The sequence below is a fragment of the Pyrgilauda ruficollis genome, unplaced genomic scaffold (assembly GCF_017590135.1).
Source record: "Pyrgilauda ruficollis isolate IOZ18807 unplaced genomic scaffold, ASM1759013v1 scaffold3, whole genome shotgun sequence".
In the NCBI taxonomy this organism is placed as follows: Eukaryota; Metazoa; Chordata; class Aves; order Passeriformes; family Passeridae; genus Pyrgilauda; species Pyrgilauda ruficollis.
The window spans coordinates 3,244,589-3,263,684 of NW_024524377.1; the positions used below are offsets into that span (position 1 = coordinate 3,244,589).

Genomic DNA, 19,096 nt, shown 5'->3' on the forward strand with positions numbered 1-19,096 from the left:
ACAAACTTATTTACTTTAACTAACTACAAAGAAATATATATATATATATAAAAGCTAAAGTAAAGTTTTGAGTGGATAGCAGATGCAAAATCATAATGCTTTAACTGCCAACCAGCAGCACACCAAAAAGCCTTCCATCTCCATCCAACTAAAACAATGCATTTCTCACATATGGTGCTACTTATTTTTAACAGCATAATTTCAGCAGTACCCAAGTGACAAGAACAATCGAGCTTGATTTCTTTGTGCAATTATGAAGAACCACGGTGTCCAATCAATCAAACTGGTTGATACTCCAAACCCCAAGCAAATGGAAGGAGACATCATTGGATTAAACAATAATGGCTCGTTCCCTTGTTCTGGCAAAGGGAGAAAATGGGTTTTTTATTGTTTAGGTTTTTTAAATTGGATTATTTAAATTATTAGCTGGTGCCTAATTATGAATCAAAAATACTTAATGAATGCTTACCTGCCACACAGAGGTGTTGCAAAGATTAGTTGGGTAAGGTTTATAAAATGCTTTGAAGATTAAAAACACCCCTTAATTACGATTGGATAAAGTATGGAAAGATACTAAAGAAGGTTGCCAACAGCCTGACGTGTCCCTTCTGTGCTGGAGAAGTTCTCCTTTGTGCAAGCTGTGTCACTGGACACCTGAACCTGTGGAGTTTGCTGTCCTGTAGAGGCAGCTGTGTAATTCCTCCCTCCTTTTGGAAATGCTGCTGAGTGGGGCTGTGAGACTCCCACATCTCTCCAGCATCCTTAGAGCAGCAGTGACTGCAGGCATTGCAGGTAAATGCTCTGTTTTAAATGCCAATCATTTGCTACCTCTGTATTCAATTTTCTGGTTACTCTCCCAAATGACAGCTACTAAATTCAATGCAAATCATGCCACAGTGGGGACTTGAAAATTTTGGCTCTTTGAAGCCTCTTCTCCTGGATTGTTCTTCTAAGTTTCTTTGGGTTTTTTTGTTGTTTTTTTGTTTTGTTTTTTTTTTTTTCTGTTCTTATCTCTACTGCTGCTTGAACACATGAATATACATTTGCCCTTGCCTTCCCAGGTCTGTCTTCTAATTCACAGAGGCCTCATGCAGCAAATCCTTTTGGCTAGTATGTGGCAACTTGCCTGACTCAGAAGGACCACATGCAGCTCATAAGAGAAAATAAATTCATGTGTGTCATAGAGCTGCCAGGAAAACAGAAACACTTGATTTATACCAAAATGCTTCCTTGGCCAGCCTGTTATCCTGTGTCACAGTTAGTTGCAATGACTTGCTGTCTCACAGTCTGATTTTTTTACCCTCGTAAGGGTTGGTCATTGCTTGTAATTTGTGCATGTTACATAACAAACTGTCTCTCAAGTGGTGTCAGTGCAAGATTGGCCAGGGCAAATGCAGGAGATCCCCGTGGGGGTTTATCAGAAAGCTGCATTCTGACATCAGTGATGCCAATCCACATTTTCTCCAGCACTGAAATGGCTCACAGACTTCTGGTGAGGATAAAAACAGAGGGGGAAAATCACCATCCTCCTCTTCCAGCATTTCAGTTTTTCTTCTGTGTGTTAACAAGAGATCCAGGCCCACTTTTATGTACGGATCACTTTCTGTCTTTTTTCACAGCCAGAATGCATTCACATCTATTTATCTGCATGGCCCCCAGCACAGCAGAGAGGTGGGTGTCTCATTAATGAATTATCTTCCCAGCACTGCTGCAAGGCACCGAAGGCTACTACCATCTCAGCCACCTCCACCTCTGGTTGAGAGATAAGAAAGTGAGGTACACAGAGAGTCAGTGATTTGTTATTTGCCCAAGGTCAAGCAGCCAGAGAAACTGAGGCACTGTGTGTGCCTGGCCCAGCAGCTGCACTCCCAGCAGAGCAGCACTGACGTGTTGGTACCAGTTACATTGGCAAAAGCAGCATGAGATGGATGCTGTAGCTCATTTTAAGCAACAAAAGTTCCTTTATAGAGAATTATAAGAGTATTTTTTTTTCCAGTTGGGATGAGTAGTTTGTGCTGTCTCCTCACCAAACCCTTTCCTCCAAGACTCTCTGAGTTTGCACACATCCATTGAAATCCAGTGCTCGCTCATCCCTGCTGCTCTGCTCCCCATAACTTATTCTTCCAGCTTGTGTGGCTCCAAACACCTCCAAGGTGAACTCACTAATGCCTGCATTTTAGTGGAATTTCAAAAAGAATGTTCCAGTCCAGCAATCTTTACTTACACAAGCAGAGGCACTGAAGTTTGTGGTTTCATTTTGTAAGAGGAAATTCAGGCTGCAGGTATCACACCCAGATGAGGATGAAGCAGAGACCACAGAGCTTCAGTTTCCATCCCTCTCTCTTCTCCCATGCTGCTTCCCTGGATGTTTTTTCCACTCTCCCAGGTCATTACAAGTGTATGCTCATGAGCACATTCTGGAAACATGCTTCTCCACACCACATCTTGCACTCTAGGTCAGAAGTTGACCAGGATGCAATAAATTCCCATCATCTGTATTTTTTACCAGCACAGAAAACACTTGAGCCCCTTCAAGTTGTAAATAAACAAACAGAAAGAACCTCTTTAAACTTACACACAACGTGGCTTTTAAAGAAAGCAAGGAAAGGAATTGGTCTAAAATTCCACCTAGAAGAATTTTTATTTTGACCCTTTTTCTCCTTTGCTTGCACAGTGCTGGAAGGCTGCTCCTCCCCAGGGAGCTGCTGCACTGTGTGAGCTCCAGTGCCACCTGCAAGACCACCAGGACACCAAACAGGGAAGGCAGGGTCAGCCTCTGTGCTCAGCTGCTGCCACTTTTCAGGAGGAAAAAAACCCCAACAGCCTTGGACAATTGCAGTGGTGTCTCTCTGGAATCCTTGTTTTCAGAAGGCTGGCAATAACCAGCTACAAATGGAAATCAGACTGTGTCATGCCATGTCACAGTGCTGATTGTTTTTCAACTACCCTTGCTTTCCTGGGTGTGCACCCCTTCCCCCCTGCCCCTGCTTCCTGGCTTGAATAGCTCCCAGGTACAACTCAAACTGCAGGAGGGAACTGGTGCATGACTTAATAAATTTATCCTTTGACTTTCACTGCTTCCCCTGCTGTCACAAATAACTTTCGATCTTGAAAGTGAAGCAGCAAACCTGGGCCAATGGAAAAAAGAAATGGTGGGTCTTGCTTTTGGGGTGTTTTTTTGATTTGTTTTTTTTTTTTTTTTTCCCCAATGTGATTTATAGCCAAACACTCACACTGGGAGGAATCACGTTCCCCAAGCTGGTCTAGTAGAGATGGTTCACTGTCACTGGCTGCAGAAATGCAAAGTGACAGCAGCAGTCACGCTCTGCTGAATATGACTGATATCTGAGAGCAAATTATTGTCAGTATTTGGTAATAATTTCCAAACTTTAGCTCAAATACCTCTCTGCTTTGCATATTGGCAAATGCTAGGTAATGGTGCAGAAAAATGAGTCACCATTGTAATTGGCTTTGTATATTTAATAAGGCCCTGATTACACCTAATCTCCTCACTGAGGTGCTTAAATTAAAGGCAGCTTTAGAGAACCATGTTCCTTTAGTCTGGGGAGAGAGCCTGACAGGTACAGAGGGCAGCTCAGATCTGAGATTCCTGAACACACATCCCTAAGTTGGGAAATGGAAATCAGTCTCTCCTGGCCATGACTCAACATGCTGTAATTTAAAACATTTAAGAGCAACGCCTTCTGCTTTGGGATTTTCTGTATTCAGGGAATTTGTTAATAGATAAAAGCCCGAAAGCAAAAATAAAATAAAAAAACAAATTAGAAAGTTAAGTCAGGCATATCCTGCACATATGTTTTGTCCATCCTTCATGTGTGTCTCTCTTCAAGAATGAGGGAGAGGTACAGGTCCCACAGACGTGCCCAGCGTGTGCTGGAAGGGCGGGAGCTGTCTGGAGCAGTGAGCTGGTCTGGGGCAGGTGATCTAGCCTGCTTTCATGCTTTCATCCTCTTCATACAAGCTAACCAAAACCAGAGGAAAACACTTTGGAATCCTGTTATTGTGTCCTTTAAGCGTTTTATCTGTGTAGAGCCACCTCTCAAAACCGAGCAAGACATCCCCACCTACACAGCTTTTTCACTGACCCTCCAGGTTCACGCAGGCTCTTGGGTTTTAGTGGTCTCCACGTTCAGGAAAGGGAATGAAATCTTGTGATTTCAATGAGGATTATTTGGGCAAGCTTTGGTCCATTTCCCTGCACTTCTTGTCGTCCCTTTCACTTTTATTGTTTTCACCTGGTTTCAGAATTTTTCCTTTCTAATTTAACATTTCGTTTCTTTAGCTTCTTCTTCTCTCTCTTTGTTTACCTTTCTTCTTTGATTTCAGGATTTTAATTGGAGTAATTTTGGCAAGTTTTAGTCCTTTTCACTGCCCCTCATTTCATCTCAGTCCATTTGGTTGTAGTCACTCAATTTCCAAATTTTCTGGGTTTTTTAAATTGCATTGTTTTTGATCGTATCTCCTTTCCAGAGCATTCGTTGACCTTTGATCTCTGATTTCAAGATTTGAATGAGGATTATTTGGGCAAGCTTCAGTCAATTTCCCTGCACTTCTTGTCATCCCATTCACTTTTATTGTTTTCCCTTGTTACTGGAATTTTTCCTTTTTCTTTTTTTTTAAATGTTTCATTTCTTCAAATTCTTCTCCTGTCTTTTTTTTAAATTTTCTTCCCTGATTTGAGGATTTTAATTGGAGTCATTTTTGGCAAGCTTTGGTCGTTTGCACTGCCCCTCATTTCATCTCAGTCCGTTTGGTTGTAGTCACTCCATTCCAAATTTTCTGGGGCTTTTTCAATTGCATTTTATTTGATCATATCAAAAGATATCAATTTGATCATATCAAACGCTTCTTTACAGAGTGTTTGTTAGACTTTGTTCTCTGATTCCACAATTCCATTCCTTTTCCTGAAAGGAATCTTACCACACTTGCCGTAAACGTCTCCTTTTGTGTGCGCCCTCAGATGAACAAGTGTGGGACACAAGCTCCGGTGTGGCTGTCGCTGAAGTCTGAATCCCTGCCAGCTCCTGGGGAGAGCAAGAGGCTGACGGGCTGTGCCACCTGGCAGGGTTTTGGGGGCACCAGGGACTGCTGCCTGTTCCGGATCCCCGTGGCCGTCAGGAACTGCGGCGCTTTCTTTGTGTATCTCCTGCAGCCCACGCCAGGATGCATGGGCTACTGTGCAGAAGGTGAGGACCAGCAAAGTATTTATCAACAAGATTGCTTGTGCCTCTCAGGCTGGGTGTTCAGAGGCCCCGGTGCTGCAGTGTGCGTCGCGGTGACCTTGCGAGTCAAGCGTCACTCCCGCTAAGGCGCGGAGTGTGTAGGAAATAAATCAGTGGCACTCCAAGGTGTTCCTGAAGAATAGCTCCTATTACCAGTGCAAAATGTAATCTGATGTGTATTGCTGAAGCGTTCTGTGCTTGGTTACAGCTCACGTGTAACCTTTCCCACTGTCTTTGGCTCCACTTTGGCTTGGAGTGGCAAAGCGAGCGAGCAGAGGCATCTCAGCTGCACCCAGCACCGTATCCAGGAGACTGTCTCTAAGGCCTCTCCTTATCTTTAACAATGCAGTATCCCCCCTCAAAAAAGGTAATTCTGAAACTCTGCAAGGAGAAAAAAAAAAAAAAACAAAACCCCGAACCAAACTGATAACATCTTTTTCATGACATTTATATAATTGTTCTCATCAGAAATAATTTTCAGCCTACTACGAGAGATGTAACCCCTGTTCGGTAGCTAGGAAACAAAGGGAAAGCAGAAAGCAATTGCTCATTCAGTTAAACCTCCTGAACTTTGGAACACAGCCAGGTGCATATAGATTTCATCAGAAAACATGCTCCTTTCTCAAAATGAAAAAATTACCTTTATACTTTCCTTTTAGTGTTTTTGGACAGAAACATGACACTGAGAAACTAGGGTTATCAGCTTTTCAATTGGGCAAAATCCAAGCTTAAATAAATTTTAAAGAGAAAGATAACTATTTTCTTATCTTTATCAATATTTTAACATTCCTACTTGAAGAAGAGGAAGGAAGAAAGGCTCAAAGGACATGAGATTAATTCAGTATTTGAAATAAAAAAAAAATCCATTAAAATAAATGAAACCAATTCTTACTCAGAAATTACTTTTTAACTGAATAGTCATTTTTTCAGTTTAAGCTTGGTTTTTTTATAAACTATAAGATTTCCACTACTCTTGTTCAAAGAATTTTTTTGCCAATACATTTTGGGTGAATAACTTTGTCCTATTTGATGACTTATACCTGTTCAGTGATGTAAAGCCACCTGCATTTCTAAGGTAAGAAAGCTTATCCCTTCCCATCTATCCCAATCTCATTTTCAGTGAGGTCCAGTCTTGCAGAGTCTTTCATTCCTATAGGATGTTTTTGCAGTCTCATGCATTGGATGGAAAAAACCACAAATCTGGAGGTTTTTTTACTCAGTTTTTTTACCTCATGGCTTAAATTCAGCTGTAAATATTGCACCACTAGAGGTTCAGCTGGGTCCAGCTGCCATGGCTTTGTGTCGGGGTCAATTCCCCAGCCCCTTCTGCTGGGGGTTCAGGAGCAGGACAGCAATCAGCACTTCTGAGCTGCAAAACAAACTGAATTTAAAACTCCAGAACTTGGCAGAAAAGACACATTTGGGAAAAGCAGAGTTCATGCTTGCAATTCCACTCACATCCTCCCCCGAGCTGATCACCTAACTCTGTCCTTCTGGGATAATTTCCTACACACAGTCATGATGTGAGCCACGGTTTGAGGCAGCTTCTCTAAGAAATGAAATACAAAAGGGTATAAACAACTGGTCCTTATTCATCTTTTAAGTAACTTGTTTCTCACCTCTTGCTGTTTGCCCTGGACAGATGTTAACACACTGGTTCTCTGTTCTGCTGAAACAGCTTCATATTTTATTCTCTTGGGTTCTCACATATTATATTTTCTACACTTGTCCAAAAAAGTTACTTAATTTATCCTTTCGAAGCATCTGAACCAGCTTCATGTTTTGTTTGAGTCTGGGTCTCTAGAGATGAAAAACATCCCCTTACACTATTATACCTCTCTTTGTTTCTACTTTCTAGGGGAGTTTAACAGGAACAAATGTTTCAGACTTCATTACTTGTTGATGCCTACAGAAAGCAAGCTGTATTTTTAGAGCAATAGCATTATTCTGGGCAGAGGGAGACTATATTGAGCAGACCTAGCCTAGATACATCCTAAAACAGCCTGGAAAGGATGTTCACAGCAAGGCAATAGAGGCTGGCTGCTTTCTGGGAGTCAATTTACCTCTGCAAAATAGTGATTTCTCATATCTCTCCTGTGCTTATTGCAAAACTTGGATCAAAAGGCTGTGCTCCAGGGAAATGCAAAGCTGAGGACCTTTGCCAGAGTAATTAATTTGTATTAATCTGAGTGCTTCATTTCAATAATGTTTTTCTCACTACAAAATTAAAAAAAAACAACAAAAAAAACACATTGAAAACCAGCAGGTCAGATGGTATAACAGCAATAGGTAGTCAGGACACAATTAGCAATTTTTGCATTTGGTATGAAACACACCTTCTTGCTTGCATGGTTACTAATTAAGCCACAGGAAGATAAAATGTAGTGCTTCTCCCATGTTTAATTGCATTGACATCTTGTTAGGTGAACAACTGTAACATCAAAATAACATTTTGTGCCACATCCCTCTTTTGTTTCCCTTTTCCAGACAAGCCCACAAGCCTGGCTTTGCGTCCGGCCATCACTCCCGAGCTCGTGCAAGGCCGAGTCCACCTGAAGTGCAGCTACAGCCCCCCTGCCCCTGAGCCCCCAGTGCAGTTCAGGGTGCTCTGGTCTCGCCTCTCCAGCCCTGGGAAGAGGGAGCAGATCCACCAGGAGACAACCCCGCAGCCGTTTTCCTACGTGGAGATGGACGGCGCGAATCTCCGCCTGGGAGACACGGTAACACCACCCGCCTTCAGCGGCACAGGTCACACACCCAAACCTCCTTCCTAAACCTCTGTTGTGCTTCCATTAGTGCTGCTCCTCGCTCCCTCGGCTTAGAGCTACTGCCCAAAAAAGATCTGAGACTGTTTCATGGCAAGATTATTTAATAACATTAACCGGGTTCAGGACCTGTAAAATTTCTATGAATTGCAGTGGGTTCTTGGAAGGTATTTTACCACATTCGAAAGGCAAATTGAATATTTGCAGTTACAGTACACCTTGAATGCTGTGAGGTTTGTATAAGTGGTGGGTACATGTGCCTGAGCCAATTTTTGCTTAGAACTTTTTGTATCTTGAGGCAGTGAGATTTTGCAGCAGAGGCAGGCTCAGCTGCAGGCACTCAGTAATTTTTATATCCATGGACCAGAGACACAATAACATCTTTTCACAGGAAAAAAAAAATTATACATTTTAAAAGAGAGGGAGATTCATTTTATGGGTTTTTTTTTCACATTGTTCTGCTTCTCTGATTCCAAATTCCTGGTTCAATAGCATACTGAAAGATAGAGTTCATTACAAAACAATCTTTAAGAAGTATATTTGATGGCTTACACAGCAACAATGATCTGCTCTCAACAACAACAACAAAACAGAAACCAATACAGATGTGGGAAAAAAAATTGACTTGTGTATGAATTCATGGCCTTTTATGGTACAGAAACAAGACTTTTAAATTTAAATTAGGTTCATAACTTTTACAGGCAGAGGGACATTAGTGATGCTACAGCAAACAGAATAAATAGGGATAATGTCCTGGTGTTAAAAGTAGGTTGGAAATAGTCTTGGTATTTTGCAGCTCTTTGAGATCATGGAATCATGGAATGCCAGCCCAAACAGAGGGTTCAAGGTTCATCTGTTCTAAATTTTCTTGGCAAAAGCATAGTCTAGACAAGACAGCCCAGCAGCCTTTCCTGCTGAACCTGAAGTGCCCAGTGTAGGGAAATCCACCACTGCTGAGATTATTCCAATGGATAACTTCTCATTGTGAAAAAAAATATTTTTGTGTTGAATCAGAATTTTGCTTCATCTTGTCCATGTTACTACTTGTAAAAAGGGACCCTCCATCTTCTTTGAATCCACTCTAAAAGCTGGAACGTGGTGATGAGGTTTCCCCTAAGCCTCCTTTTATCAAGGCTGAATGAACCCACTTCTCTCAACCTTTCATCACATGGCAGCTCCCCAGACACTGGCTCATCTTTGTGGCCCTTCTCTAAACCCTCTCCAGGCTGCCCACATGTTTTTGTGTAGTGGTGACCCAAAATGAACACAATATTCCAGATGTGGCCTGAGAAATACTGAGATAATGATTTCTTTAGCCCAGTTCAGAATCTGACTGATGATGCCCTCACATGTTATAAAATGAGGCAAATAATTCTGCCAGTTTAAGACAAGTTTGTGCTATGAAGAGATATTCTCATCAAAATTATTTCACTTGCAATCATTTCAAATCTTGTTTTAACAATCCTGAGGGATTCAGAGGAAATATGGTTCTGTTAACAAGTAGCATTTCCAAATCTTTATAAGACTTATTTTTATTGTATTAAGTTTCCAGTAAGCCCTTCTTTGTCCTCTGCTGAAACTACGTGTTTAATTTAGTGGGTTTAGTGAGACTAAAGCATTCTCTTCCTTGTTAGGCTTCTTTAAAGGTCTTCACGGCCTATTAGACTAATTGTAATTATCCATAAATCATCAGAGGTGAAAACCAAGCGATGAAGCTGCAGCTGAGAATTCAGTTTTACAAAATAAAGATTTTAAAAAAGCATTTCACTGTTTGCCATCCCAGTCTGGGTGTCTAACAGGAGTCAAAAGGGAGAAGACTCTCACCTCCAGTGCTGTAAATCTGAAGAAATCTAGCATTTATAGGGCTACCCTAGAGGAAAGGGGATGCCACTAAAAGGGGACTCAAACCCTGGCACCAAACTCCACCACACAGAGGCAATGGGTAACTCTCACCTGCCCAAGAAAGATGCAGAGGGAAGAATATTCTCTCAGGCACCACTGAAGGGAGGCCAGGTTCACACTGATATGAGAGGGAAGACAATAAATCAGGACCACTTTCCAGTACTTTTCCTCTTCTCCATGCAGAGCCCAGTAGCAGCATCCCCAAGGTGCTGTCAGGGTGCACAAGGGGCATTCAAGGCAGAATTTGTCCCCCAGGACAGAAAATTTGAACCATTTGGAAAACTACTTGCCTTTTTTGAACCTTTTTAACTCATAATCTCTACTTGCACAGTAACCTGCATTTGGTTCCACACATTCATGGCCTGAAATCAGCATCTTCTCTGTTCCTTTCTTGACAAAAAAAAAAAAAACACAGCCAAGCAAGATGATTTTTTTTTACATCACTTTTTGGGTGGTTGATGTCAATGCTGTTCTTTGTAAAAACATCTCCAGGTAATAGGTCAGTCACATAATGGAATAGCTATTGATATATTTTAATACGCAGTCAAACCTTGGAGAAGAGTTGAGATTTACCAGCCAACGTTCCTGAACTTGTATTGACTAAACAGCCAGTTATTTTTTAATAGCCATCATGTGTCCTTTCTTCCCCCCATCTTTGGGTTCCAATTTTGTTATTTCAGACAGTAATGCTGGCAGCATAATGTTCATGAAACTATTGCAGTCTTAAATAAATCTATAACATGCCACTATTTCTCTATAAGCTCTGAAAGAAGCCTACTCCATCTGATATGAAAATCCTGGCATTCCTAAGCCTTATTTATGTGATAGTGACAGAGGTCATTTCATTCCTCGAGGCACAGCCATCTATAAATTATAGCAGCACACTGTGAGTAATGAGTTATGCTAAGAAAGAAAGGTGTTTAGAAGAAAACTGTGCAGATTTTGCTCAGCACAGCAATCCAAAAGTTCACACAGCGAGGAGCAATTGTCACCCTACATAAACCATGGTGCTCCTTGTAAAACAAGAATGTTTAAGCAAAACCAGCCTTTCTGAGCTCTGTGATAGAAGCAGCTCTGTGGCTGCTTTTCATGGCACTCTCCAACAGAAGGAGGTTATGCCCCAGCCAAAAAGACAGCAAATTATTGCCTCAATATATAAAATAACTATTTTTTCTCTCACAAGGGAAAAAGCGTGAAATTTCATAGAGTGGTTTGGATTGGAAGAAAGCCCAAAGATCACCCAGTTCCAACCCCCCTCCAAGGGCAGGGACACTTTCTGCTAGGCCAGGTTGCTCCAAATCCCATCCCAGCTGGCCTTAAACACCTCCAGTGATGAAGCAAGAGATCTTACAGTCCTGTTGTTCTTGGTGCTGAAGAAAGCCAGGTCTTGCAGAGCACTTACACTTCATCTCTCAAGGAAAATAGGATTTTTGTCTTATTGCCAGCACTTCTAAGAGATACCCCAGCTCAGCCCAGGGGAGAGAAGCAGCTCATTCCAGATGATGGATTCACTGCATTTATTGCAGTTAGACAGAAAATCCTGGGCATATGGGCTCATAAATGTTAAATCATATTAAGTCTGTACCTATAGAAATACTCAAGCACTTAGAAGGCCATCTTGAGGGCTTGCCCCGTCTCCTCTCCCAGAAATAGTAAGGTTTCATCCTACAGACCCCCAGTCAGCACTGGCTATCAGCATCTCCCCTTTGGGGTCACTTCAAGCCCTTGGCTCAGCTCTCACTGACTCAGACTCTGCCACTGCCCAGTTCAGAGGTCTGCACCAGAATCTGAACTCCAAAGAGACAAAGTGGCATTTCCCCATCTTAAGAACTAATCCACTCCCAGCCACTGGATTTGTCAAAATCAACAACAGGAATAGGAAGACCTGCCTGTTTGTAGGTCTCAGCTGAGTTTACAATTTCTTCCTCAACCTTCAGGTAGAAAATGAGAAGCATACCCGCAGAAACAGAACTCTAGGTGAACTTGAACAGAGATTTTAAAGCAGAAAGGGTCAGAGAGATGATGAGCAAAACTCTGCAGATGATAAAACACCTTCCTATTACCCTGGGAAAATTTCCTTCCTTAGCAGAATAATGACCCAGAGTCAGCTTCCCCACACTGCCTGGCCATTTGACTCCTGGGAAGAGCTGCCTTCCTCCTGTACAGCCAGCAGAAGGTGAGCAGAGCTGGGCTACCCACAGTGCCAGGTCACACAGCTGCACCTGCTCCCTCCTTTCCACAGCCAACAGCCCCTCACAGGGAGTGATTTGTGTTCTAAAGCTGCAAGGTCTAGTTCATTAATTAAATCAAAGACAGACTCTCCCTACTTTCCCCTTCCTGCTAACCCTTCTGGAAAGCCTTCCCAGAGACTTTGTTCCTACCCCTTTCTGCAAATACCTACAGCCAGATCATTTTCTCAAGCTAATGAGAACTATTTTTCTTTTCTTCCTGCTTCCCCAGAAATGTCATCCCTCAGTTCTGCTCATCCTTTGCTCTTTTCATCAAGGCTGTAAACCACGGCTCCCTCCCACACGCCCTCCCAGCTCCCGGCAGGGTTTCTAACCCCAGCCCATTAGTGTTTAATGGAGAAGGCAATGGCAGCTGCAGTGCCCCACAGCCATCAGGACACACCTTTCACCTGGCCTGGTGGTTCCCTGCCCAGCCTCCACCTCCAATCCAGGAGTGTCACTCTGAGCCCTGCAGCCCCAGCCTGCTCTGCCATGGGTGATACACCCACAGGAGGCTGGATCCAACCCCAGGGGTAGCATGCACCCCCAGACTGCCCTGCTGAGGGAATGGCCAGCAGCAGGGGACCCTAAAGGGCTCCTTATGGGGACAAGGGAGCTCCCCACAGCTGCCTTTGTTAACTGAACCCCTGCATGAGCACAGGGGGAGAGGCTGATGGAGAGGAGCCAGGGCAAAGCTGGATCTGCTGGCAAACGCCCCCATCCTTGCCCCAGCCTGGACTACCCACACCACATTCAGAACTGGTTAAGGGGAAAGGTGAAATTGAAGACATTATTGTCATCAAAACGAGGAGAAACAACTGATTTGGAGGAAACCTGAATTCTGAAAGCTATAGGGGGAAATACCCACATTTTAATTTGCAAGTTATTGCAGAGAAATTTTCTGGGGATGGTGACAGGTCCTAGGATTAGAATATTCTCCTAAATTGTTTCACAGAACTAACTGATTCTCACCAAATTAATGACTGACTTCTGCTTTTAGGTAAAGAAACTGCTCTCGGGGTTCATGTCAAAATGGGTACAACTCTGTTTGAGTCCATGGAAGGGGGGAATCTGCTCCAACACACAGGAAAGGAGACACTTCTTATCTAAAAGAGCCTTTTCTGATAAGAATTTTGTGCCTAGAAGAAATTTTTCTGCCCTATGGGATGTTTTGCCAGCGCACAGGGAAAAGAAAGCATCCCATGTTAAGAAGCAATCCAGTCATCCTGTCCAAGGGCACCTGTCCCTTTAAAAGAGACAATGAAAAAATAGAATTTGACTTTTTTTTAACAGATCCAATGAGTCTGCGGAAAAATACTTCCTAACTTGTCACGGCCATCAGCATACTGCTGTCAGTGGTGCTTTTATCTCTTTGCTTTAAAAAGGCTGCATCCTGAGATGGGTGTAGGGGGGGAAGAGAAAAAGAGAAAGAAAAAGTTGATTACTGAAGTGCAGAAAAAAGAGTTAGTATTTAGCTGAAGGCAAAAAAAACCCTCTTCCTTGGGATGACTATCATAATTATGTGACAAACTGTCAACCTGTAGCTCAGTATCTGATGAACATATCTGCTGATTGTGAGGTGTGCACCCAACAAGAGTGGGAATTATACAAAAGACAGAAATAAAATGTAAATTGTGATGGCTGTCCATACATTTTGAATTTTTAAAGTTTGTGCTGACCTCCAAAAGCACTGAAGATTGAGCTGGGATGGACTGATAGTCCACAGATATCTCTGTGTATCATTAGGGAGTAATTTTTTATTTGAGTGTTTGGTGCTTTATCTATAAAGTATACCTCTAAAATAGATATGAGAGGAAAACGACGAGGCTGGGTTCTGGTATCTGCCAGAATATCACTTTGGGGAAGATCACCAGGCCATCCTCTGTCAGTGCTGGGCATCCCTGTGCCCATCCCTGGCAGCTGCAGCTCCCTCCCTGGCACAAACACTGCTCCTGCTGGGCTCGGAGGGAATCTCAGTGTGAATATTTTTGGTTAAAAGCACTGAAGCCAAAAGTGCAAACAGCCCAGTGAGAGCAAATACATCATCTGCAATGCGGGAGCATGTGATCTGCTCAATGAGCTCTGCAAGGGGGTCAGTGCTGTTTGTTTTTGGTAGGGGGAATATGCATTATCTGAACCCTTTCTCTGTTGCCACCACCTTGCCAGATCCTGGTTTTGCAGTCTCTCCCTGTGGCAGCAGCAGGAGAAGCTGCAGAAGCATGATCAACACTCACTCTCTGCCTTCCCAGCAGCAGCACTGTTTTGAAAAGTCTGTAAGCTGAACACGAGCCTTTAGGGAAGGATTGGAGATAATAAATATCTAATGATAACAGGGGCTTATTACCTTGAGGAGAAACAACTTGCTCCCCTTCAGAGGCAAGCTGGATAACTATGAAATATCTAAGGAATTTTAACTGTAAAGTGTCTCTGTGAGGTGAGATCTGTCTGGTTTTTCCCCCAGTACACCCAGTATGACCTCAAGGCTTCCATCTTGTTAATGTAACAAATGACACCATTTTCACTGGGCCAAACTGTCTGGAGCTGTCTGCAAGAGAGTGAGAAAAAATGTGAAGGTAAAACCATCCCAAAAGGCACATAAGCCTGGGACTGAGCTGAACTGGAAATAATCCACTTGAAGAGCACAGAAAACACTTGTTTTTCCCCACAGCCCTACAAACGACCCCGTATTGCTGGTGGGGAATTTCCACTGGGCACAAATGAGGTAGGAAAGAGGATTCTTCAGTTTGGAAGAAACTCACGACTTGATGGTAATGAGGAGGGACTTTTAGGGTGCTAAAATAAATATTGCAGGCTGTTCTGCAGCTCATGAGCACATCTGGAAATATCCTGGTGTAGAACCTGCTTTGCAGGTAGCGGTCATGAGGGTCGTGCCTGAGCCAGCAGGTGAGAGCTACAAGCACCAGCATGGCCAGTGAGTGATGCTGGAAAATCCATCCAAAGGCATTTGTTATAATGCAAAATAAATTGGATTGGTCCAGTTCTCCCTTGTGGGTTACTTGAGGCTTAAAAAAGGCAGCAGCTATAAATATGTCATCTGAGTATCTGGAATTTGATTTAATATGTCACAATCTGTTACTTCATTTCCAAGAAGACTTAAAAAAATATTCAGAACTACAGCTTCAGAGTCCATTGTCATTTGCTTTAAGGAAAATTTCTGTATTTTAATCTTATGATCCTAGAAATGATTTTTGCAATTTGGTTTTTCTGAAACCAATGAAACATTAAGTTGGCAGATGGTGTGCAGGCTCAGCAGAGATAAAAGTTGTGTGGCTGTGCTAGGAATACAACACAAGTGTCCTGGTACATTGTGTTTGGAGGAGTTTTTTATTTGGGTGAATTTTCTTTTTTTTTTAATACAATATAAACCCTGTAGGCATATCTGCATCATCTCTTATAAAACCATAAGGAAAAAAAGAAGCTTCTCTTATTGCTGACACAGTTTCTGAGACTGGATGACTGTCAAATCAAATTTAAATTTTAAAATAAAATGCTTACAAACGTGGTACAGAGGGAAGATGCTTGATCCAGTGGACAGACTGGAATCTGGGATCCCAAGAGCAAATGTCTGAATTCTGACAGTGACATCTATGAACAATGTAGTTTTTCCTTGGTAAAATGAGTCAAAATCACAAACCAGGGTGTTTAAAGAAGGAAGAAAAACACATTGTAAGAAGAAGAAAAGACATCATAAGGATAAAGTGTTATTAATTGTTGAGACAAAAGCCATACTTCTTTGCTTATTAAATGCATCAAAAATTCTTCCAAATCTCAAAATTTACATATAAATATTCTCAAAGCCTAAATCCCCAAAACATATTTCAGCACTAGAATGAAAGATTGAAAACTCTGATCAACAGGAAGATGCATAATTATACAACTGTCATTCAAGAAATGCTATAGCATGTGCTGTTTATTTATTTATTACAGGTCTTTTGCACTGTCACAGCTTTTAGGAGGGGCTCTCCTGAGCAGCAGTCACTGCCTGAGGACAGCAAAAGTTTCTATGCTGGGATTAAGGTAACGCCCGTGGCCCTGAGTCACTGACTAGGGAATATTTGAAAATCATGATGAAGAAACATAAATCCTGATGATCGCAAGCAGTTCTGTTCACTGTGAGAAAATGGCTTTCAGTTTGTCTTTAAAACACCCTGAAGCACCACTGGCACCGTGTGCAGGTGTGGACACTGATGTGCCACAAAGCATGTGGGCAAAGCTACGTGTGCGTAAATGTGCCCTGAACAGCTCTGGGCGTTTTGTGGGATGGGAAGACACCCTACAAACCTACAAACCTACAAACCTACAAACAAAGGATGCACAGTGCTGTTGTAACTAAACCAGAACAAAGTGAAGACAAAATGTGAATTTTTATCCATCGTCTTGTTACGGTCAGGCATTACGAAACAGAAGTTGCTGAAGATAAATTCACACTGAGTGCAAGGACCAGGTCCAATCCCACTCAAGGATTAGGCTGGCAGCCTGGCAGCCCAGGAGATTTTGGGATCTTCTGAGTACCCGAGTGTCATGCCTCCATCAAAGGGGTTTCAAACATCTGGCAGCCCATTCTGTGTGGTATCTGAAGAACAGTTTCTGAGGAATTTTTTTAAATGTCAGAATTTTTCAGGGAGTGGAAATTCCCATTTCTGACTGGCCCTGAGTGCTGTTTCTGCTCTTTTCCCAGGACAATGGGCAGACAGAAAAGGCACAAGCCCAGCTCTCTGTCCTGGGGGCAGGGGTCTACAAACCTGTAATATTTTATCTGCAAAGCAATTCTTCTTCCTGCCATAGCAGGGAAGGGGAATTGGTGAAAACTTGCAATTATTTTGTACCTGGTGCAGACTACAAACATGGAGTCCATGACCATGAGGTTATGCCAGATTTTATGCCATGGTATTTCTCCTACTGCACTGGAGAAGGAGCTCCTTTAAACCAGGGATATTAAAAATTAAATAAATTCCACAGTATTATTTTCAGGCTTAATAAAAGCTGGCTTTCTGATTTGGAAATGAGAAGCAATTTACACATTACACATAGGAACTGCAAACATTTTCTTAATTGCCAAAAAATGTTAAAGTATGTTAACAGCAATTTTACCTTATAAAGTTGAATATCACTATTGCAAAATTTATTATTATTGAGGAGATTATGATAAAGATTATTATTATTTTGCAAGTAATAGCTTAATAACTGGCTAAAACCACTTCAGACTTCATAGATGTCAGTGTTGCCTGATTAATCTGTCATCACTCTTGCCTGTCAAAATTATCTTAAAGTTGTTTTCTTATTTCCAGTTCTTACCAGAATCACTAGAAATTGCAGAGGATGGCAAGGAGCATGTTTTGACTGTCCTGAGCACAGTACCCATTGCCTGTCCTGGGCAGGATGATTCCTGTAAAATTACTTTGCAACTAAGTACTGAGGACTTGGGTAAGAGCTTTACATATTGACATCTAATCAATGTGATTGCTTTTTCCAGTATTTCGTTTACAATGAATTCTAATAGAAAATATCATATATAAATAATACCAAAGGGCAGAAGCCATAAAATCAGCAAACTAGGCCATATTTTTATCTGCAAAATAAAACAGCTGATTATACCTGTCAGAATTTTGAGAGAAAAAAACCCCAAAGCCATAAATCTGACTAGCAATAACCTGAACAGTAGTCTGTTGAGATTTATGGATTAAATAACTGAGAGCAGAAAAACTTATTTTAAATTCCAGGAGCTTAAAATTCCACTTTTAGGGTTTTTTTGGTTTTTTGGTTTTGTTTGTTTTTTTTTTTTTTTTTTTTTTTTTTTTTTTTTTGTTTTGTTTGTTTTTTGTTTTGTTTTATTTTTTGGTTTTTTTGGGGTTTTTTTTGTAGCAGGAATGTTCTTAGGTAGAATAATTTCATTAATTATCAATAAAAAGCTCCCCTGCAGATTTATTATTCAGTAAATGCATAGTGAAGCCTTTTTTCTTCCTTTTGCTGGGTTATAGTTTGTGTCTAACTTAATACAGAAGGAAAAAAATCATTCTTGTGCTTATGTATTATTCTCTTTCTAAACATTTAGGGTTTTTTTTTATTTTATTAACTTGAAAACATTGACAATGTCACTGAGAAAACTCTTGTCCTTTTATTCAGTAAATGCTGCCTTCAGGTCAATCAGGTGGAATACTCATCCTGCCTAAGGGTGGCACGTGGGTATTTACTTTCCATTTGCACTAAATAAAACATCCAAGCTTTTTTATAACACGTCACTTCTTTCTCTTCCATAAGTGATTCAAAGAGAAAAATGCTTAGAGGTAGGATTACAGCTGCAATTTCTCTACCCACAAAAAGCCAGCTCTAAAAAATGTTGGCAAAACCCAGATAGGTCCTGATATATTTCTCTTTTTAATTCCCTTTCCTAGCTCTCCTCACCATCAGCCAAGTGCTTAGACAGAAGAAAGAAAAATAATTTAAATGGTATCATAACACAATGAACTTAAACTGAGCAGCACCTTATGGTTCCAGCAGCTGTGCTGGCTCTCGTGCGTGCAGTACTTTGCATTTCTCCATGGCTCAGTGCTGCTCTGTTCTACACACTGCTCTTGGCTTGGAGTCTGGGCTGCTCCATCAGGAAGGCATCCTCTGAGCTCATGGGAACGGATTTCCTTGGATGGCCAGGTGGAGGAAAGGCTGCCTCACACTGAGGGACTGGTGTGTGCTGGGACATCCCCACAGACCCCAAGCAATCAGACACTGAGAATCAGACAGGAATTAGTCCCAGTCAAGGCCATTTGTTTAACTCACATTTTCTTAGGCTTCCATCAAGGCTTTCAGAGTCTCTCTGACACTGGGAGCGTGCGCCAGGAGCTCTCAGGCAGGGGAGGCTGAGCTCAGCACACTGGACTGGGACTGACCCCTCACCAAGGTCTCCTCCAGTCCCACAGTGAGCACTTGACTGGAAGAAAGA

At 41.9% G+C, this 19,096-nt stretch overlaps 1 protein-coding gene across 1 annotated transcript in view; it reads left to right on the forward strand.

Moving 5' to 3' along the window:
• The window catches only part of LOC121356598 (von Willebrand factor D and EGF domain-containing protein-like), a 169,510-nt gene that overhangs the window by 42,126 nt on the left and 108,288 nt on the right, over positions 1-19,096 (forward strand). Inside the window, exons 3-6 of the mRNA XM_041473234.1 lie at positions 4,982-5,207; positions 7,731-7,963; positions 16,087-16,176; positions 17,448-17,583. Of these exons, the coding sequence (XP_041329168.1) occupies positions 4,982-5,207; positions 7,731-7,963; positions 16,087-16,176; positions 17,448-17,583 (685 nt within the window). The remainder of the gene's footprint in view (positions 1-4,981; positions 5,208-7,730; positions 7,964-16,086; positions 16,177-17,447; positions 17,584-19,096) is intronic.